The 23878-nt window shown below is 43.7% G+C and overlaps 1 protein-coding gene across 1 annotated transcript in view; it reads right to left on the minus strand.

Moving 5' to 3' along the window:
• ITGA5 (integrin subunit alpha 5) overlaps positions 1–12260 on the minus strand; it is a 106310-nt gene extending 94050 nt beyond the window's left edge. Inside the window, exon 1 of the mRNA XM_075851884.1 lies at positions 12046–12260. Coding sequence (XP_075707999.1) covers positions 12046–12212 — 167 coding nt within the window. The 5' untranslated portion in view covers positions 12213–12260. The remainder of the gene's footprint in view (positions 1–12045) is intronic.
• Positions 12261–23878: the final 11618 nt, after the last annotated feature.

Below are 23878 nucleotides of genomic sequence, written 5' to 3' on the forward strand. Positions count from 1 at the left end.
TTCTAACCAGCATGTAAGGGAGAATTCATTTTCTGACGTGCAGAAGAAGTTCTCTCTTGATGCCAACACCTGCTGCGTTTGATTAGTTAAAGCAGAGAGAGCTTATAAAATATCCAGAAACCGAGCTAACTGTCTGTACAAACATTCTGCCACGGAAGCAGGACTCTGTAAGCAGGGAAAGGGTTAACCCATTCTGGCCTGAAAAAAGGGTGTAAACAATCCCCCCCCCCCATGATTGATTACTTTAAATAAAAAAAAATATAAAAAAAATGTGCATTGTTAATGTGTTCTTCTAGTTGACTAAATGCATAGCAAACTGAAAAGAAATAAAATCTGCTTATATACTTTAATTAGCGGGAAGGCTTCAGTTTTCCATTATATAAATTAAAAAAAAAAAAAAAAAGTCTCTTCTTCCAAGGTGCTGATGTCCAGTTCACAGCAGTCTATATTCTGCTAATAAGTTGCCAGATAGATTGTCCTTTAAGTTAAAGGGGATTTCTGAGATCTTATACTTTAAATTTATTTACGGCCACCTTTATTTTCCCCACATAAAACCCCTAAATAACTTTTTTTACTTTGCAAGTCATTTCATTCCTATAATCTTTATTTGTTGGCATCCCTCCGTTGCGTTGATGACAGCTTCCGGCACCGCTCCCAGCATGCACTGTTTCTCTCCCAGGCCGCGCCAGTACACACTGATGTTATCTACCTCCTCCCCCACTGCTCTCAGTACCTTACTAGTAACGCAGTGCCTTTCCAGTAGTAACTTATTTTTTTTTTGAGCAGTCAAAGTTAATGTTGAAAATAAGTCATATAGGCGCTATCCACCATATATAGTAACGGTGGAGAAATGGCTATACCATGGTCTATATTACCTGGCTGGTAAAGTGGGCAAAAATGGTTGCACTAAAGTACCAAAGCTGACTGGCCAACAGGTAATCATTCTGAATACCGATAGCTCCTCTCTTCTGCCTTCCAACTTATGGCATGTACTCAGTAGCTCCTGATGTAAGCAGGAGCCCTATTCAATTAGAACAACATTTGGTGACAGCTTCCATAAGGGTCGAGAGAGAGATGTGTCTATGGTAAGCTTCTGGTTTTACTATCCAAAAGGGGCCTGTGGGTGAACTTAAAGAGGCTCTGTCACCAGATTTTGCAACCCCTATCTGCTATTGCAGCAGATCGGCGCTGCAATGTAGATTACAGTAACGTTTTTATTTTTAAAAAATGAGCATTTTTGGCCAAGTTATGACCATTTTTGTATTTATGCAAATGAGGCTTGCAAAAGTCCAACTGGGCGTGTTTATAGTAAAAGTACAAGTGGGCGTGTATTATGTGCGTACATCGGGGCGTGTTTACTTCTTTTACTAGATGGGCGTTAGGAATGGGAGTGTATGATGCTGACGAATCAGCATCATCCACTTCTGTTCGTTAACACCCAGCTTCTGGCAGTGCACAGACACACAGCGTGTTCGAGAGATCACGCTGTGACGTCACTCACTTCCTGCCCCAGGTCCTGCATCGTGTCGGCCACATCGGCACCAGAGGCTACAGTTGATTCTGCAGCAGCATCAGCGTTTGCAGGTAAGTAGCTACATCGACTTACCTGCAAACGCCGATGCTGCTGCAGAATCAACTGTAGCCTCTGGTGCCGATGTGTCCTCGCTCGTCTGACACGATGCTGGACCTGGGGCAGGAAGTGAGTGACGACACAGCGTGATCTCTCGAGATGATACTTCTATACACAACGCCCAGCTAGTAAAAGAAGTAAACACGCCCCGATGTAACGAACATTTTGGAAGGGACCAGCTTTTGCTATTAAAGTACATTTCAGCCAGTGTCGAAATTGTGTAATCGTTCTTTCAATGCTTGGAGCAATTTCTCAAACTACCGAATATTTGTTGGTGGTTTCAGAAATTGTAACATGCAAATGCAGTTTTAGACACACTACAAAGTATAGCTACCCTCCACCAACACAGACTATTAATATGCAAACAACAGTCTGGAGGAAAAGAAAAACATCTGAAGTGTGAAGTGGACCAAATGTTGCCCACCCACAGTCACAGGAAGTACAAGTTATATGAATAAAAAAAGCTCTTTAAATGGGGTAAGCTAGGGTCCCAGCCCACTGCCACTGTACAGCACAACACGTACATGTGCTGACGTCTACTTCAGCTATATGACCCCGCCAACTGATAACTAATCAGAGACCGTTCCCACGACTTTACCCCAGACCAGGTTTGTAACCTGGCCTCAGCTGAACATGATCCACATTTCAAAAGAGAAATGTGTAACTAATTGCCTGGTTAATCAGAGGGTTTCCAGCCCTGTGGAAAGACAGAATTCCCACGTGCATAAGAGGAAAAAATAAAATAGCTAACATTAGTACAACACTTGCTTGAGAATTCTTGGTCAATGACACTTACAACATGGGCTATTTTGTAGTTTATGGTGGGCTATTTTGTTGAGTACTTTGTGTCAGTCTCTTTGAAAACTATGTTCGGAAGATCCACTCTCCTGTACATCTTTGGCCTCGTTCACATCTGCATTAGGACTCCATTCGTGGGTACGGTCGGAGATTTCAGTCAGGGGAACCCATAAACGGAATCCAAACTGAAGCCATAGGTTTGCGTTGGCATCACCATTGATTTAAATGGTGACGGATCCATTACAAATGGTTTCCGTTTGTCACCGTTGTGTAAGGGTACCGTCGTTTTGACTGAATAGCGCAGTCGACTACAGTATTGATCCCGTCAAAACGACGGAACCCCTACACAACGGTGACAAACGGAAACTATTTGTACCGGATACGTCACCATTTAAATCAATTTTTTGGTCAAAAGGAGAATGTTCTCTTGGGACAAGGTAGAGGGCAACCATCCCCTAATGAAGTGTTAAGCTGGCAATACACATTAGATGGCTGAACCAGTAGATTTCAGCGGGATCGGCTGACCATCTGCTGTGTATGTCAGAGTCCTGACTCTCCACTGACGGTAGATGTCGGGGGGAAAGAAGGGTCAAGCATGTTCAACATGCCCAATCCTTTAGTTCATAATTAGATAAGCCGCTGCCTGAAAAAACATGCACACTTGGCCAGGCGTGCATGTATATGGGGGAAATCGGGAGGAAAAGCTGTTGGCTGGACGAGCGATTAGCAGTATCTAAAATTTATGGCCACTCTTAGGGTATGTTCACACGGCCAAATTTCAGACGTATACGAGGCGTATTTTGCCTCGTTTTACGTCTGGAAATACGTCTCAAATACGTCGGCAAACATCTGCCCATTCATTTGAATGGGTTTGCCGACGTACTGTGCAGACGACCTGTTATTTACGCGTGGTCGTTTGACAGCTGTCAAACGACGACGCGTAAAAATACAGCCTCGTCAAAAGAAGTGCAGGACACTTCTTTGGACGTTTTTGGAGCTGTTTTCTCATAGACTCCAATGAAAACAGCTCCAAAAACGGACGTAAAAAACGCAGCGAAAAATGCGAGTTGGTAAAAAAACGTCTGAAAAGCAGGGTCTGTTTTCCCTTGAAAACAGCTCTGGATTTTCAGACGTTTTTGTTGACTACGTGTGAAGATACCCTCAGGGATCAAATTCTCTTTTTTTTTATCAAATTGACATATGGGAGAACAGATCTCCTGAAGATGTGCAAGTGGTCTTATCCTTACTGACTATTTTCCAAAACATATTATTCTTTGTAAAAGGTGCATTGTAACCTCCTTTACTGTAGGTAGAATATAAAAGGAGAAAAAAAAGGGACCTTGAAACTTCTACCCATCACTAGACAACATAATCTAAGGCTAGATTCACACTGGACAGAAAAGCACATTTTTTTTCAGCAATATACATCTTTTGCTGTGGATTTCACCCCTTCACTGGGAATTTCAGTCTTTTCCATGTAGAACATCCAGAACAGAATAAGCATGCTGCGGTTTTGAAAAAAATAAATATAAAGATATCAAAACCCGCCCCCAAAAAACAGCATGCTTTGATTTCCACAGCAAAAAGCATTCAGCAGCATGCGAATGAGATTTGTTGAAATCTCAGCCACATGGCTGGGACTCCGTTTGCTAGAACCATACAAAAATAAAAGCTAGAATTATTTAGTTAAAACCATCACAGGAATGTTGTTGGTATGGGCCATCAACCAAGAGACTTTTCTTACTTTTACACAAAAATTGTGTCCAAAACAACAAAAAAAGCCCTTAACTCATCTAATAGTTGCAAGGTCACACATTAACTACTAGTGAGATCAGTTTCCAATTTGCTTTCTAGTTTACGAGCCTATAAGAAAGTTCTGACAATTGTAAACTGTGCCAGCGTATGGGAAATGTGCATCAAAAGTATCAGTTTCTTCCACAGAGGAAAACAAACCTGTACAACAAAACGATCCAGACTTCCAGTAACTCCACGAGACACGTTAAAGGTGTTTTTCCCACAAACACATGTATCCCCCATCCACAGGACAGGGGATACATGTGTGATCACTGGGGGCCAACCACTGGGACCCCCAGAGATGAGTAGAACGGGGGACCAAAAGCCCCAATAGAATTGAGCATATGCACAGCCAGTGCTCCATTCATTTCTAAGGGATTCCCGGGACCGCTGTCTCCAGCAGCTCCATAGAAACGAATGATTGGAGTGCTGGTCGAGCATGCGCACTGGTGCTCTATTCCCTTGAGCACTTCAGGGGGGGGTGCCTTTCCTCATCGCTTGGGTCGGTCAGACCTCCAGTGATTGCTCATATGTCCCCTTGCCTGCGAATAGGAGATACAAAAGAGAAAGCCCTAAGACCAGAAAACCTTTTTAGGCTGGGTTCCCACAGTGCAGATTTGATGAAGATTTTGATTGCATTTTGTAAACCAAAACCGGAATTGGATTTAGGAGAGCAGACCTACAAGGAGATATATATATATAGATATATATCTCTCGTTCCTGGTTTTGGCTTAAACGCATGCAAAATCCGCAGGAAATCTGCACTGTGGGAACCCAACCTTAAAGCCTACTTGGCCCAATGAAAAAACTGTTACATGGCTCCCCACCTACAACCATTTTTTTTCTTATGTGTCAGATGGGCCTTTCAGCCCTTCAGGCACTGGGGCCCAAGTGCACCCCCTGTAGATACACCTCAGCTTAAGGGTGCAAACTATAGAATACTAAAAAGACCACCCTAGTGAAAGTTGTAGAGAAGCAAGAAACAGACATCAGGGCAACTGAAACAAACAATATAAAAGTAAATCATGAAAAAAAAAAAAAAAAAAAAAGAAGAAGTGTTAAAGCATACCCAAAAAAAACAACTATAAAATGGAAATAACTACAGATTTGAGCAGGGCATTAGTCTAGTCTTGACAATGAAAAGACAGTCAAGTAAACAAATATAAAAAGACACTAATATTTTATATTCATATTCTAAATAAATGTAAGTGGTTAATGCCTTTAGAGAAGAAAAAAAAACAAACATTTATTCCGTGTAGAAAAAAAAATAAAAATCAATCATTTTGTACTGATAAGAAAGTACATTCCCAAAGTAAAGTAAAGTAACCAGGGTCATATATTTTATTGCTCCCTGTCAAAAATGCTGCCAGCCAGACCAAGCACGCACCAGTACCTTCTAAAATGAGGAGTTTTAGTCTTGATCTCTGCAAGAGAAAAGCACAGGCCACAAGATAAATGACCTGATGGGTCCAGGACGGGCCTGTGTGCGTCATTACTCATTCTCTTTACAGAGGAGATATTCAGATGAAACTAAAAAAGCCGTTAAGGAATCCCAGCATTTTACAGAGAGCAATGAAAGGCATGGAGCGCCGATCACATTACAAGTCTATTCATGGACATTCCTTCAAAATGTAAAAGCCTTACCAGGCCAGCAAACCATGTACATTCTCCAAATCTGCACCCTCATCATTACCTCAAATTTAAGATGCCAATTTTGTGGCATAGAATTACAGATTGGGGTTCAATTATTTCTACCACTTCAAAAACAGGATTGCTCTGTTCCTGCGGGTAACATGTGGACAAGAATTTGCAAAGAAATTAAAAAGCTTCAGGAGAAATTGTGGGATACTAAAAATAGCAATATATAAAATACCCAATATAGTTAGCTTAGGTTTCTGTGCGGACACAACTATAATCTCACAAAGCCGCGTCTTAGGTTGGGGGGGGGGTCACATCATGTTTGGGCATTAAGCTCAGTAGGACCGCTTAAATGTTCCACCGAACTTATGCTTATACAAAACAGTCCCCCATGGTGGTGGTGAGGTCTTCACTGCCCACAGCAGTTGGGAAATTAAAGTTTGGACGTGGTCCATGGCAAGCACCCATGAGTTTGGATTCTTTTTTCCTAGCCTGCATCATAAAGCAATTGGTAGACAAATTTGGTTAATATGGGTAACACAATTGTTTTGGTTTATGCCAATACCATACTATTCTGACCAATGAGCAAACCAAAAACTCATAACTGGTACTGCGGTTCCCTGCTAGAATAGTACATAGGAACCATTGACATTCTAACCACTAAAGTATATTTTAACATGATTCTATGCAAGGATAGACAAATCTCCCAAACCTGGGTTGTTTTCTATAGACTTGTATGAAAGCTCTTATTGCCTGGCTACAAAAAATAAATATTCAACTAGTTCATAGAGCGATCTAACTGCCTACAAAAAAAAACACAAATCATTTCTTTACCTTGGATTTGCGGTTTGTACCAAGAAACAAAAAAACAGCAGTGGTGGGAAGAGTCATAACTAAAATTAGCGAGTTATCAATATTCTTAGTCCTTAGGCAGTTTGAACCACTTACCTGCAAAACCATGCGCCATTAACGAATATAACCTTAATGGCTGTACGATTTTGCAGGTAAACAGCAGTTTTACTTGTAAAACTGTACGGCCCCTTAATAATCAATTTAAAAACAGTCCGGAAGCCGCGGAAAATCGAAACCAAAAACTGGTAATTTCGCACGAAAAGCTGCACTTAATATTGTGGATGTGAAAACAGATTTTGGTGCGTTTTTTTTTTTTTTATAGTCGTCGATTTCCGAGATTGAAACGCAAGATAAATTTGCATGCTGCGGATTTCAAAAATCTTCACTGCAGGTCAATTTAATATGCATTCCGGACTAAGGGGCCTTTTACCGACTGTCGGCCAGTGCAGCGAGACATCGTTGATCGGCGCTCGTTTGCTCCTGTCACACGGAGCTATGGATGTGGACGAGCGGTCGTTACTCCAATCTCTCGTCCACATATATCATGTCGGCGGCACGTCTCCCAGTTTACACAGGGAGATGTGCTGCCGACAACGAAAACATTGTAACTTTTTTTTAAAATTATATGACCAGCAGATGATGGAGCGTTTGCTCGTTCATCTGCTGATCATTCCCCGGTTTGCACTGGGCAATTATCGTCAACTAGCGTTATATGAACGCTTGTCTGCCTGATAATCGACCAGTGTAAAACTCCCTTAAAGAGGCTCTGTCACCAGATTTTGCAACCCCTATCTGCTATTGCAGCAGATAGGCGCTGCAATGTAGATTACAGTAACGTTTTTATTTAAAAAAAACGAGCATTTTTGGCCAAGTTATGACCATTTTTGTAGTTATGCAAATGAGGCTTGCAAAAGTCCAAGTGGGTGTGTATTATGTGCGTACATCGGGGCGTTTTTAATACTTTCACTAGCTGGGCGCTCTGATGAGAAGTAACATCCTCTTCTCTTCAGAACGCCCAGCTTGTGACAGTGCAGATCTGTGACGTCACTCACAGGTCCTGCATCGTGACGGCCACATCGGCACCAGAGGCTACAGTTGATTCTGCAGCAGCATCAGCGTTTGCAGGTAAGTCGATCTTACCTGCAAACGCTGATGCTGCTGCAGAATCAACTGTAGCCTCTGCTGCCGATGTGGCCGTCACGATGCAGGACCTGTGAGTGACGTCACAGATCTGCACTGTCACAAGCTGGGCGTTCTGAAGAGAAGAGGATGTTACTTCTCAGAGCGCCCAGCTAGTGAAAGTATTAAAAACGCCCCGATGTACGCACATAATACACACCCACTTGGACTTGTACTTTTAAACACACCCACTTGGACTTTTGCAAGCCTCATTTGCATAATTACAAAAATGGTCATAACTTGGCCAAAAATGCTCGTTTTTTAAAAATAAAAACGTTACTGTAATCTACATTGCAGCGCCTATCTGCTGCAATAGCAGATAGGGGTTGCAAAATCTGGTGACAGAGCCTCTTTAAGGATACGCAGCGACTTTGGCCACGACACAGGTTGCACAACCAAAGGTCACTGTGTTGCCCTGCCTACATCGCAGGTAATAAAAGTGAATGTGGCCATTTTGTGACCCACAAGTTGCCGTGAGCAAGAAGTCCCAAAAATCAGAACCTGGTGGATTTACGACGGTCGTGTTTTTCAAATCCAAACCTCTCATGCTTTTGCAGAAAAGCTGCGGATTTCACCGTTGCAATCCACAGGGTGATATCCGCTGAAAATCCGCAGTCAACATTCACATCAAAAGTGCAGGTCACTTCTTGGGACGTTTTTGGAGCAGTTTTTCATGGACTATAGAAAACAGTTCCAAAAACTGCCGTAAAAACGCAGCGAAAATCGCGAGTGGCTTAAAAAAAAAAAAAGTCTGAAAATCAGGAGCAGTTTTCCCTTGAAAACAGCTTCGTATTTTCAGACGTTTTTGAGTTTGCGTGTGAACATACCCTTACATAGTGTGAGGTTTCCAGAGCAACCAACCATTTTTAGCTGCTAGATTTTGAAGAACCATTTACACAAACCACTAGTTGGTTGTTAATAACGCCACATATGTTCAGCATTCTTTCCATATGAAGACCGACAGAGCGGTCATTCCAATTGAGTTACCTCTAGATCACAGATGAAAAAAAAACAGTACTAATATGGTAACCATACAGGAGGCTTGTTATTGATCCAAATAGATGGAATGGTATAGATCCATTATACAGTTGGGTGGATGAGGCCTAAGGTCAGTTGTACGGCATTTGAAGCAGAGTGATCTCAGGTGAAAGATGTCACACAACTAACGTTGCATGTTGTGACATTCTGTTTAGGACGTCCGTCTTTTCTAACCTTGAGTTACTCTCACCACAAGTGAATGGGAAAAGTCAAGTCACTACCATGGTCTCCATTCATTTCTATTAGGGTATGTTCACACGTGCACGTCCGTTACGGCTGAAACTACGGCGCTGTTTTCAGGAGAAAACAGCTCCTGAATTTCAGACGTAATGGCATGTGCAGGCGTTTTTCGCAGAGTCCATTACGGACGTAATTGGAGCTGTTTTTCTATGGAGTCAATGGAAAACGGCTCTAATTACGTCCCAAGAAGTGACAGGCACTTCTTTGACACGGGTGTCTTTTTTACACTCCGTCTTTTGACAGCGGCACGTAAAAAAAAAAATGACCGTCGGCACAGTACATTGTAAAACCCATTCAAATGAATGGGCAGATGTTTGCCGACGCTTTCTAGCAGTATGTTCGGCCGTAATTCCAGGCGTAAAAATGCCTGAATTACGTCCGTAAATAGTGCGTGTGAACATACCCTTAGAGTGCAATTGTGACAAACATACCGAAGGCGCAGACAAATATAAAAAAAACTTTCACACAACTTAGTAACAAGACTAAAGGCCCTTTTACATAGGCTAATTATCGGGCAAACGATAGTTCATATAACGTTCATCGCCGATAATTGGCCTGTGTAAACAGGGCAGCGTTCAGCAGATAAACAATCAAAAAATGCTCGATCATCTGCTGATCGTATGATCTTGAAAAAGTAAAACATCGTTGTTGGCAGCAAATCTCCCTGCGTAAACAGGGAGACACGCTGTAGACATGATAACGTATGGGGACAAGCGATCAGAGTAACGAGCGTTCGTCCCCATACATAGCTCCTTGTGACAGGAGAAGACATGCGCCGATCAACAAGCTGTCTCGTTGATCGGCGCCTGAGGACCTTCAGACAGAAATTGTATTGCTCAAACACATATGGGTGCAACACTTCAAAAGTTGTTGTTATCTAGGGTGTAGTTTATCTTGCTCTACAACAGGAGTCCCCAATCTTTTGGATCTTGTGAGCCACATTAAAAAGGAGCGATTGTCATAGCCACATTCCAAGATATGGAGAAACAGGTCGCGGAAGTTAAGAAAGTGTTATTAAAAGTCTGAAATCCTACATACAGTAGAAAATATGTATTACACCATTCAAATTGGCACCGTTGAGAGGATAGGATAGGTCTTCAATATAGTCAATTTGGAAATCTTATTGTAGCCAACGCATATGTTCATAACTCAGGGATCCTATCGCGAGCCATACAGCTGGAGGTCACAAGCCACATGTGTCTCCCAAGCCACTGGTTAGGGACCACTGCTCTACAATAAGTCATATTGGACAATACAGCTACTAATAAACACAATTGTTCTAGTATTCTAAAGAAAAAAAAAATAATCCAACATTATATTAGCAACTAAAAAGATCTTAGCAGCTACGTATAGTACATTTTATTAGAGAAAACGGTTAATAGGTCCCCCAACACAATACGTAAAGGTATATTTCCATTCTCTGCACACTGGAAAGCCTGTATTATCCCAGTGAACTGGCTCTGGATTCCTGTGGGTGCTATACAGGGGCTGGACAATGCTCACTGTTGCTGCGTGTCCGGTTTCAGGAAGCCCTGTCCTGTTAAACATTATTACTCACTTTCCTCATGTGGGCTCTGAGCTGTATTGAGAAGCACTCATTTCCCTCAGAGATCCTATGCCCACCGGGAGCTGACTGGGCACAGTCACGTACACACTGGTAACACCAAAGTGTTAAAGGGGTCATCAGGATGGTGTGATTGGGGCTAAAAAGGACAACACTGCTCATTTTCGTTATATGGCATTAGCCATTACACAATAAAACAGCACATGGACTGGCATTACATTTTCTTAGATGTAGTAGTTAACTGCAATATATGCGCACTGTCGAAATTAATAGAAATCAAAAGAAAAAAAAAAAACCTTGGAACTTGATGCCATCCAGACTGAATGCCACTCTTGCGCCTGGAACTGCACAACAGCCATATAGCCCTAGGAATCACTACATAAAGTAATTTGCCAGCTTGATTAGTAAAGAAGGAGTTTTGGCCACAAATGGGTAGCTAACCAAAAAAAAAAACAAAATAAATTCTAAGTTATAGAACCACAGCATCCAGTAAAATATTCTGTCTGGGAGACTCCAGTTGCACCTAAAAACTACAGGAAACTGGGAGTTGGGTCATCACAGGTAATATCAAACAGATGGGGAGAGCAGGATCCTTTTCCAGATCCAGACACAAAAGATATGACTGCATAGGAGGTTACAACTTCTAGGCAGTAATAGGTGGGCTGATTCATACAAGAGTGTGAATCTATAAAGCATAGAGTGGGGTGGGAAGGTAGAGGGAATTTCTGCACTTGGAATAAATAAGAGGAAGCTCGAGAGAGAAAAAAAATATATATGTATTGGTGGAGAGAAGGGAAATGAGAATATGGAAGGGAGTGTGTAAGTAACGGAACAGTCAGGGGCGGGATGAGTTACAGAGCAGCAACATAAGAACAAAAAGAAAGCCACAACTCTAAAAAAAAAAAAAAAAAAAAAGTTCTGCCAAGAACTTGAAAATAAATACTAAATGATCAATCACATACAGACATTTTATATAACATATAGAATAGTACATCAGCAAGGATAACAAGGAGTTAAAATTGTGATTGTATAGTCTCCATTCACGTCCACTGATTCACACTTATTTGCCAACAGAATTTAGGAAGGATGTGAACAGTCTAACACAATGACAAGAGCCAACACATGCTGCCAAGGGTTAATCCAGGTCTCCTCTGTCTGTGTGTGCCAGAGATAGGGAAATTAGATTGTGAGCTCCAAGGGCTAAAGCGACTGACATGAGTGATCGTTTCTCTGTACAGCGCTGTGGAATAGGTTGGTGCTATATAAACAACAGGTCACAAATAAAACACTTCAATGGATCACTAGAACTAACCTCTGTTTATCCGGGAGGTAGAAATCCACCGAGTAACCAAACAAGCTGCCTTCAGGTCCACTATATACTGCTGGCTCCTCCACATCCAAATTAAATCCATGAATAGAGATGAAGGTAAGGAGGAGGCAGGCTGACAGCAAGGCACAAGTCTCCTTGAAGGGCGGCATGACTGTCTTCTGAAAGCTTTACTAGATTACTGGAGAAGGGACCATGTGAAGTGGGACCTGGTAGGATGCAAGCTGACTTTGAAAAACCCAAAAACTACTCCAATGAAAAGAAAAGCCCCTCCTAAATTAGCTGCAGGGTGTTCCCTACAGATAGAGGAGGGGCGGTGGTGGAACACTACTCCCCACCTCCTTTTTGTTCAATGAACAGATCCTCTCTCTCTCTTTCTATGTATGTGGATTTAATTATCTCTTCTATGTGTGTTTTCTCTTCTCTCTCATTTTGCATCTTAATAACCCAAAGTCCCACAGGCTGATGCTTAATGCAATTATCCTAAACCGCTTTGTTTCTAGTAACATGTTAATTAAATCTTACGTGTGACTGGAGAGAAAGGTAAACGGATTTCACATCAAAGTCACATGGAGATACGAGTTAAAAAAGACCTAATGAACGGATGGAAAATAGGACAATGTTGTCGTTTCCTAATAATGGTGCGACAACAAACATTATGATGAACTCCTGGTTTGTTAGGCGCTTAGTATTGCTCTAGTCAAACATGCTAAGGGTGTATTCACATGTGCAGGTTTTGTTTAGTTTTTTTTTTATTCAGTTTTTAAAACCAAAACCAGGAGTGGAGTTAAATAAGGGGAGAAGTAGTGTTTGTCCTTTATATTTTATCACCATTTATGATCCACATCTGGTTTTGGCTTCAAAAACTGCATTAAAAAAGCTGAACTAATCCTGTACGTGTGAATACACCCTAAGTTACTTTGAAATGTTGCAATTACTGAGATCATCATCCATATAATTAAAACATATTCCACAGCATTTTATAAGCGGGGAAAGCAGTAAATATCAGAAAACTACAACCAAAATGATTTAGCGGGAATGCACGTGGAAGAGCCGCATGCAGAAGGTTGGACCGCAACGCACGGATGTCCCCTGCATTTCTATGTGCCATGACGTGTTGGAGATATTCTTCCCCAGAAGTAATGCTTCTAGGAGAGAATACCTCTGTAGTACGGCGTTTGATGGAGCATAGTAAGTTCTTTCATCTTTCATAAATCTTAGGCTTCGTTCACATCTGCGTTGGGACTACGCTTATGGGTTCCGTCTGAGCTTTCTGTCAGGGGAACCCATGATCGCAATCCTGACTGAAAAAACTGGAAACCATTCCGTTTGTCAATGTTGTTTAAGGTTTCCGTCATTTTGATGGAATCAGTAGCGCAGTCGACTACGCTATTCATTCCGTAAAACGATGGAACCCTTAAATAACAATGACAAACTGAAACTATTTGCACCGGATCCGTCCTCATTGAAATCAATGGTGATGCAAACGGAAACCTATGGTTTCCGTTTCTTTTAGTTTAGATTCCGTTCATGGGTTCCCCTGACAAAAAGCTCAGACGGAACCCAACGAGTCCCAACGCAGATGTGAACGAAGCCTTAGTATGCAATGATAGACATATGGAGGAACAGTAGAGCTCCATAGAAGTTTATGAGCGCTCTTTTACGGTTATGTGCAACTCAAAGGTTGTACAGGGCCATAAAGTAATAAGGCCTTGCGCCCGAAGAGTGTATTCCGACAGCGTGGTCAAATCACGCTTTATCGCCGCTAATACCACAAAATCATATAGAAATGCCCCATTATTTGTGAAATCCCTGCATAACTGCAGTATTTTGCGGAAATTTTGCTGTAATCACAGGGATAAGTCGTGATTTGACCAGCCCGTGTGAGTATGCCCTAACTGAGACGATTCAGAAGGGAGGGGGTCTCAGACAACGGACAATGTATGATCAGCTAGCTTGGGGGGGACCCCAGATTTAGAATAGGGTTTTTCCATGCAGTTTAACCCCTTTAATATAACGAAGAAAGAAAAGACCCAGCTTGTTAGATTTTACTATTATGCTTTCACTTGCAGACAGTATAAAGGGCCAGCATCCCTGCAGAGAAATTTACTGTATCCAGCTCGGTGACATTCAGCTTTATGCACATAGTGCTTCATTGTTCGGAGAAAGAGGGAATGAATGGAGTAATAGCTTTCAGACACTTTCTGCATGTGGAGAGAGGGACAGCCAGTCCCCCTCACTTATCACACTGACGTCAGATTGATGCATGACCAAGATTACTAGGATGTTGGCATTTAGCATAAGATAAAAAGGAGTGCAGATGTCAGAGATAGTGAAGCTTTGGAAGCGGATTGTAAGATAACACAGGGTTAATCCCCTCGGTAAATAAACTGGATAAGCATATTGCTACCAGTCCCTGTATACTCATACGTGGGAATGTTTATATCGAATTATTTTTAAAGCTTTACGATACATGGACACATGATACAGACAAAATAGGGTTATATGACATCATTGTCTAGCCATAGAACGCGAGTGACAATGCCACCATATGTGTTAGAGCTCATTCAGACAAGCGTGTATCACGTCCGTGTGATGGCCGTTAAAACATCAGCCATCACACGGACTCATGGATTTCAATGGGGCCGTTCAACGGAGTGTCTGAGGTGTCTGTGAAAGAATGTCCTATTATTTTGCGTTTCACGCATCCCTCCATAGACTCCAGTACATGGGGGATTCGTGATAATGGGTGTCGCAGCTCGCACGGGTGTACCTCGGACATGAAAAACTGCCGTTTTCATGTCCAAGGTTGGCCACGTTCATGTGAATGTAGCCTTTACTCTCGGGTTGATTGGCGCCTGTCTTGACACTAGGATTTCTCCTGAGAACATGACCACCGGTACCCTGTAGTAGACGGTCATTAAAAGAAAAAGAGAAGCGCAGTTGAATGCACTTTTCAATACAGTTCGGGCTGTGGAATACGGACTTACCCCAGTCAAATGTATGCCAAAGATACACCCTTTTGACATACTTGTGTCCATTAAACTCTATAGACACTTAGGGTATGTTCACACACACTATTTACGAACGGAATTCGTGCGTTTTAGCCCCAAATTACGTCAGAAAATGCACCTCAATAGCGTCGGCAAACATCTGCCCATTCATTTGAATGGGTTTTACAATGTTCTGTTCAGACGGTCATTTTTTTTACGCCCCGCTGTCAAAAGGCGGTGCGTAAAAAAGACGCCCGCGTCAAAGAAGTGTCATGTCACTTCTTCAGACGTAAATGGAGCCGTTTTCCATGGACTCCATGGAAAACCAGCTCCAGTTACGTCTGTATTGGACGCGGCGTTCAAGCGCCTGCACATGCCGTTACGGCTGAAATGACGGGGCTGTTTTCTCCTGAAAACAGCCCCGTAATTTCGGCCCTTACGGACGCTGTAGTGTGAACATACTCTTAGGGTATGTTCACACTACAGCGTCATTAACGGCCGAAATTACGGGGCTGTTTTCAGGAGAAAACAGCCCCGTCATTTCAGCCGTAACGGCATGTGCAGGCGCTTGAACGCCGCGTCCATTACGGACGTAATGGGCGCTGCTTTTCATTGGAGTCAATGAATAACGGCTCCAATTACGCCCCAAGAAGTGACAGGACACTTCTTTGACGCGGGCGTCTATTTACGTGCCGTCTTTTGACAGCGACGAGTAAATATACGCCTCGTGTGAACAGACAAACGTCAGCCCGTTGCTTTCAATGGGCAGATGTTTGCCAACGCTATTGAGGCGCATTTTCGGACGTAATTTGAGGCGTAAAATGCCCGAATTACGTCCGTAAATAGTGTGTGTGAACATACCCTTAGGCGTATATGTTGGGAGAATTTTTGGACAGTGTAAATCGAGCTAAAGCGGTATTTATTCATATATATACATATTATACAAGATTAAAAGTGGCCACAAGCAGGGACTGACTAGAGGTGAGCACAGTTTTTGCCCAATTTGCGTTTTGCCAGCCCTAGAAAACCATGACAGCAAATCACAAGAAAAATGTGCTCATTTTTAGGGCTGACATTTTGCCTCACTTCCTTTTATTTTGCATTACTTTTTCCTGATATGGTATCCAGACAGATTAAAATTTAGCAGTGGTTTATGAATGAACAGCGTCTGCCGCAGTGATGACATCTTGCTGGTTTGTATTTATATAGTAAAAAGCCAACACTGGGTGTTCTTGGGTGCAGATCTTGGCATTGCTGCTGCAATACATAATAAACCCCCTCATTTAACGAAAGGACTACTAGGCTATGTCTTTCCCCCATGTACTGAAACCGCCTACAGGGCATCAGATTACATTGCTCTATGTAGTTCCATTAATGGCTTGTACTTTAATTAAAATCACCTGGAATGTCCCATAGAGGCGGAGGATGTGAGCAGCCCTTTCTGTCAGGTCAGAACGTCATAGGAGCCGTCTAGCTAGTACATACCTCATAGTATATGTCTGGAGAGGAGAATGACGAGACATGGCTGCATGCTCTGATTATACAGGGATGATTCACCAGCCAGCGAGTATTCTCAGACACTCAGTGATGAATCCATCCCCAGAATTACACCAGGAAGCTGTATTTCATGTCAAATAAAACAGTTTAAAGAGTCTTTCCCCCTAAAATCCAAAAGTTAAACGTAAATAAGTAACTGGGGCAGATCCAAAAGACTGGTGTTTCTTGCGCATCGTGTTGCATTGTTTAATAAATTCCCCCTATTGACTTGCATTCTCCTGTTGAGTCTAGGGCTATACAGCGACTGTTCGCACGACCAAAGATCGCGGTGTCGCGCTGCCTGCATCGCAAGTAATGAAAGTGAATGTGGCCGAGTTGTGACCCACGAGTTGTCAGAACCGCAACACGACAGTCGCAAGAAATCCAAACCCACTAAATTTCTTTCAACTGTTGTCTTATGGTCACGGTAACCTGCAGGTCGCAATGCGGCCACATTTATTTACATTACTTGTGATGCGTGACACAGCGATCTTTGGCAGTGAGACCTGCGTCGCAGCCAATGTCGCCATGTAGCCCTATCCTAAAACTATTCAGCTTCTTAGTTAAACCTTGATCAGGGGACTATAGAGTACATTCATTCTCATATGGGTAATCTTACTATGAATACTACCCCTAAGGGTATGTTCACACGCACTAATTACGGACGTAATTCGGGCGTTTTTGCCCCGAATTACGTCCGAAAATAGCGCCTCAATAGCGCTGACAAACATCTGCCCATTGAAAGCAATGGGCAGACGTTTGTCTGTTCACATGAGGCGTAATTTACGCGCCGCTGTCAAATGACGGCGCGTAAATAGACACCCGCGTCAAAGAAGTGACCTGTCACTTCTTTGGCCGTAATTGGAGCCATTATTCATTGACTCCAATGATTAGCAGCACCAATTACGTCCGTAATGGACGCGACGTTCAAGCGCCTGCACATGCCGTTACGGCTGAAATTACGGGGATGTTTTCAGGCTGAAACATCCCCGTAATTTCATCCGTTACGGACGCCCTCGTGTGAACATACCCTTAATGGCCATACCACCTACCCAACCCATTCCCTATAAGAAAACACAGACACCTTGGGTCGGATAAATTTGGCCACAACAGCCATTTTATTTACAAACAAACATAGTGGAAACAACAATCTACATATAAGAATAACAATGGAAGGCGAGTCCTTGGAGCTAAAAAAGTCTGTCAACATAAATAGCCAACCTGCATCGTATTTTACTCCCAGCCATCACCCTATAGGCTCAGGGGCACCGTCATACCTGCAGTTGGCTGACCTAAACTGCAACCACTCCCCGGGACACCACCCAGCAGGAGCCCAAATTGACCAGACCACTAAACCATAATAAATTAGGGAGGGACCATACCCCCGATGAATACCCCCCACACCAATTTACCACCAACTCCAAGGAACCCCAATCCGCCATGCTACTGATGCGACTGCTATAACCGCTCCTCAGGATCCTCTAGTGCCTGTAAAAAAAAGCAAAAACAACGAGCAACAAAGCGAAATCACAGACTTGTCAATATACATAACTAACGAGAAATTAGGGCTGGAGGACGGGACAAGTTTAACGCTGTCTGCTCCCGTAATGGCGCCCCTCCACACCACACTAACCCACCCTTAAATACACCTAGCCTCACCCCATTAACCCTCACCCCCACTAACTCCTAACGACCCCTCCTAACTCCCTTAACTCTCTCCCTACCTACATCCCTAATCATGGTGGCCAACCCCTATGGCCTTCTGCCGGGTCTGGCCTGTACATCAGGGGACTGTAGAGTATGTTCATTCTCATATGGGTAATGTTACTATGAATACTAGAACTCCAGAAGTCCACACTTTTATCTGACAGCAAAACATCCTCCATCCGCATCCCCCAGCCCTCTTAGTACTAGGCGCCACCTGCTCATATAACCGCATGGCCCCAAAAAACGCCAAACGAGAATGCCAACCGATACAGAGTCATCTCAAAATCTGAAAAGCAAACACTCACCAATACCTCCCACAACTTTTCCAATAACACAAAAGACACCGGGCGGCGTAGATCAGGTAACACCCTCCCCTTTCTTTAAACCTTCAGGGCCTGGCCAACAAAAAAACTTTTTGTAATATCCCTGCAACCCCGGAGCTTAAAATCGAAGGCCAGTGCTACCACAAAACGACTAACCCTGAATACTGACCAGCACGCGATAGAAATCTGACCCAGAAAAACCAGCAGCGCCACCAGGCGATCTTCGTCTGTCCTTACCCCATCCAGGGCCGCCAGCCAAACTTCCCAATTCCTCCACGCAGAATCATAAGTAGACCAAGTCCCGGGTGCAAGAGAAGATCGAATCAATCCTCCCGCGGCTCGTAAGCCAGCCCCCACAGCCACTCGGGGAAGGAGATCCCTTCCAAATCCGCGTCTGGAGCCAACAACCAAAAACGACCCCACTGCAATCGAGAAAGAGAATCCGCAATGTCATTCTGGACCCCAGGGACATGGACCGCAACTATCCACGTGTTCAGGGACAGGCATCGCAACACTAAATGTCTCAAAAGGCGGACGACCGGGGGGGGAAGAAGCTTACACATTGTTAATGGCCACTACCACCCCCAGATTGTCACAATGAAAACGAACCTTGCTGTCCTGAAACCTATCGCTCCAAATCTCCACTGCAACTAGAATAGGAAAGAGTTCAAGGAAAGCAAGGTTCTTTACCAATCCCAGATCCACCCACTCTTGCGGCCAGCGAGTCGCACACTACTGTCCCTTGCAATAAGCACCAAAACTCATGTCCCCTGCCGCTTCTGTAAATAACTCCCAATCAACACTGTCCACCACCGGGGACATAATGAAGAACTTTTCATTGTGCATGTGCAAAAACTCGAACCAAAATGCCAAATCAGCCCTGTGCTCTTTATTCTGCCGAATAAAATGATGTGGGGCCTTCAGCCCGGCCGTCGCGCTGTGACGTCAGAACCTCTGCTGCACTCCAGAAAGAGGGAGGTAAGTACTGTCAGTTACTATAGTGACAGGGGCCCGTGTAGTTTATTACATAGTCCCCAGTTACTATAGTAACTTTTCATTGATGAAGTGCGGGGGGGCCGCGGGCCCCCTGGCTTCGGGGCCCGGTCAAAATTGCGACCGCTGCGACCCCTATAGTTACGCCACTGCCTGCTAATGCTAGCACATCTGCCTATTTAATGAAGAAAACTGAATATGAGTAGGAGGATGTGCATACCTCCCCACTTTCAAGTATTGCAAAAAGGGACAACCGATGCAAAAAAAATTCCCCTGTCAAGCCACGCCTCTAACCCCGCCTAATCCCATCCATATACACCTAATTTAGCTCACACAGTATCATGCTTCCATATTGCTTCCCCACAGTATAATTCCCCCATAGAGGCCACACACAGTATAATGCCACATAGCTTCCCCATACAATATAATGCCTCCTAGCCGCCCCTATACAGTATAATGCCCCATTCCTTCCCAATACAGTATAATGCCCCCATAGCTGCCCCATACAGTATAATGTATAATGTTCCCATAGCTGTCCCCATACCTAGTATACTGCCCCTATAGCTGCCCTGCACAGTTTAACGCCCCCATAGTTGCCCTTCACACAGTATAATGTCCCCATAGTTGCCCCCATACAGTATAATGCCCTCTTAGCTGCTCCCACACAGTATAATGCCCCCTTAGTAGCCTCCATACCCAGCATAGTGCCTAATAAAAAAATAGTAAAATAAATACTCACGAATCCTCATTCCCACGACGAGTGGAGGAGATTCCTCTGCTCCTCTTGGCTGTGCTCTGTGTAGCTCAGCACAGACAGGCGCGATGACATCATTGCATTGCACTTGTCTGTGCCGAGCCGCTCTCATGGCTGACGTTACATAACGAATGCTGAAGCAGGAAGCTGATGGTTCCCTGCTCCACCTTTGGATTCAACCATATCTGTGTCCTGAGGATGCAGATACAGTTGAAACCGGGACATACCACCGGCTGCCCTGGACAGGAAGCATACAGAGTTTTTTTATTGTGATATTCTGTATGAATCTGACAGAAAAATCATAGCATATTCCATCAGATGCAGTATTGTGGAAGCTTTTAGGGGTATATATATCTCTGTAATACAGTGCTGTAAGGGCACGTTCACACGTGGCGGAATTTCACTTAAATTCCGCTGCGGACACTCCGCAGCGTTAATCCGCAGCGGAGCCGTTTCTCCATTGACTTTCACTTTAATTTAGCAGTGTTCGTTTACACGATGCGTACAATTCCGCTGCGGAGCATAGGCTGCGGAGCGGAATTTGGTGTCCGCAGCATGCTCTGTCTGTTGCGGAGCAGTGGCGGACTCATGGCGGAATTTCTCCATTGACTTCAATGGAGATTCAAAGTTCCGCAATGAAGTCCGCAGCTGTCATGCACATGTCATGTGTGCTGCGGATGCGTCTTGCTTTTTTAACTTGACATTTCTTCATTCTGGCTGGACCTATGTATTTCTAGGTCTACAGCCAGACTGAGGAAGTCAATGGGGCTCCCGTAATGACGGGAGCGTTGCTAGGAGACGTCTGTAAATAGTCACTGTCCAGGGTGCTGAAAGAGTTAAGCGATCGGCAGTAACTGTTTCTGCACCCGGGACAGTGACTACCGATCTCAATATACATGTATCTGTAAAAAAACATATAAGTTCATACTTACCGAGAACTCCCTGCGTCTGTCTCCAGTCCGGCCTCCCAGGATGACGTTTCAGTGTAAGTGACGGCTGCAGCCAATCACAGGCCAAGCACAGGCTGCAGCGGTCACATGGACTGGCGCGTCATCCAGGGAGGTCGGGCTGGATGCCGAAAGAGGGACGCGTCACCAAGACAACGGCCGGTAAGTATGAAAATCGTTTACTTTCACTAGGGAAAGTGCTGTCCCTTCTCTCTATCCTGCACTGACAGGGAGAAGGGAAGCACTTTTCCCGCAGTCTGCAGCAGCTAGTCCGCATCAATGTACTGCACATTTTGTGCAGATCCGCTGCAGAATCTGCAACGCAGATTCTGTGCGGCATTGATGCGGACAGTTGCGGAGGAAATCCGCCACGTGTGGTCATGCCCTTAGAAGGCTCCATATATCGGCTCCGTAGTACAGAGCCCTAGGGTCTTTATGTGTCGCTGGTTCTGCCGTGTCCATGCGCCTAAGTCCTCTTTTAAACACACTATTGTTTTTAAACTATTGAAAAAAAAAAAACACCATGAATTTCAAGCGTTTTTCATGGTGTTTATTTCCAAAATAATTTATGGCATTTTTTTTATTTTGTACTTTTTTTTACATGCAGTTTTCAAGTCCTATAGAGAAGCCTATGGGAAAAACGCCACAAAAAGCACCATACCCAGATTATGCTACGTTTGTTTGTTTTTTTCTTTTTAAAAACCCCACAAACCAAGATACTTTATATGTAGCATTTTCATTAATTCACTGTAGACTTTAATGTAAAATATGGCCGCTGCGTTTTTCCACCTAAATAAAACCCCAGTGAAGAAAGCCAATGAAAACCCCATGAAAAATGCAGCAAAACGATGTGTACTCATCCAGCCTTGGGCCGCTTTCACACTGGCGTAATACAGGTGCTTTGTGCAACCACCGGCGGTTACCAGAGCCGAACGTAACGCCACATAGGCATCTATGTTGCTGCAACTCCCGTTCTGATGAACAGCGGGAGGTCCAGGTGTTGCATTTGTAATATTAGCGCAAAAAAGCACCTGTATTATGCAGCTTGTATTATGCAGTTTGTATTATGCAGCTTGTATTATGCAGCATGTATTATGCAGCTTGTATTATGCAGTTTGTATTATGCAGCTTGTATTATGCAGTTTGTATTATGCAGCTTGTATTATGCAGTTTGTATTATGCAGCTTGTATTATGCAGCTTGTATTATGCAGCTTGTATTATGCAGCTTGTATTAGGGCGGGTTCACACATGGCGGAATTTCACTTAAATTCCGCTGCGGACACTCCGCAGCGTTAATCCGCAGCGGAGCCGTTTCTCCATTGACTTTCACTTTAATTTAGCAGTGTTCGTTTACACGATGCGTACAATTCCGCTGCGGAGCATAGGCTGCGGAGCGGAATTTGGTGTCCGCAGCATGCTCTGTCTGTTGCGGAGCAGTGGCGGACTGGTTGCGGACTCATGGCGGAATTTCTCCATTGACTTCAATGGAGAGTCAAAATTCCGCAATGAAGTCCGCAGATCTTATGTGTGCTGCGGAGCGTATTGTTTTTACTACCATGACATTTCTTCATTCTGGCTGGACCTATGTATTTCTAGGTCTACAGCCAGACTGAGGAAGTCAATGGGGCTCCCGTAATGACGGGAGCGTTGCTAGGAGACGTCTGTAAATAGTCACTGTCCAGGGTGCTGAAAGAGTTACGCGATCGGCAGTAACTGTTTCTGCACCCGGGACAGTGACTACCGATCTCAATATACATGTATCTGTAAAAAAAAATATAAGTTCATACTTACCGAGAACTCCCTGCGTCTGTCTCCAGTCCGGCCTCCCAGGATGACGTTTCAGTGTAAGTGACGGCTGCAGCCAATCACAGGCCAAGCACAGGCTGCAGCGGTCACATGGACTGGAGCGTCATCCAGGGAGGTCGGGCTGGATGCCGAAAGAGGGACGCGTCACCAAGACAACGGGCGGTAAGTATGAATTTCTTTGACTTTCACTAGGGAAAGTGCTGTCCCTTCTCTCTATCCTGCACTGAATAGGGAGAAGGGAAGCACTTTTCCTGCAGTCCGCAGCGGCCAGTCCGCATCAATTTTCTGCACATTTTGTGCAGATCCGCAGCCGTAATCCGCAACCCGGATTAGGTGCGGCATTGATGCGGACAGTTGCGGAGGAATTCCGCCATGTGTGGTCATGCCCTTATGCAGTTTGTATTATGCAGTTTGTATTATGCAGCTTGTATTATGCAGTTTGTATTATGCAGTTTGTATTATGCAGTTTGTATTATGCAGTTTGTATTATGCAGCTTGTATTATGCAGTTTGTATTATGCAGTTTGTATTATGCAGTTTGAAAGCGGCCTAAACAGATCATTTGTCATTCACGAGTGTGGGAAAGCTGGATGATGCCTTCTGAAGGTGCTCTCCTTGTAATTTACTGGTAATTTTTATGTATTTTAGGGAAAAAGAACTTAAAAAAAACATTCCTATGATGTAAGTACTGTTTTCTTTGTTTATGAAATCATTATCGGTAAAAACAAAGGTTGATTATCAAAGGCCAAACTGTTTTTC

The sequence above is a fragment of the Rhinoderma darwinii genome, chromosome 2, assembly GCF_050947455.1.
Source record: "Rhinoderma darwinii isolate aRhiDar2 chromosome 2, aRhiDar2.hap1, whole genome shotgun sequence".
In the NCBI taxonomy this organism is placed as follows: Eukaryota; Metazoa; Chordata; class Amphibia; order Anura; family Rhinodermatidae; genus Rhinoderma; species Rhinoderma darwinii.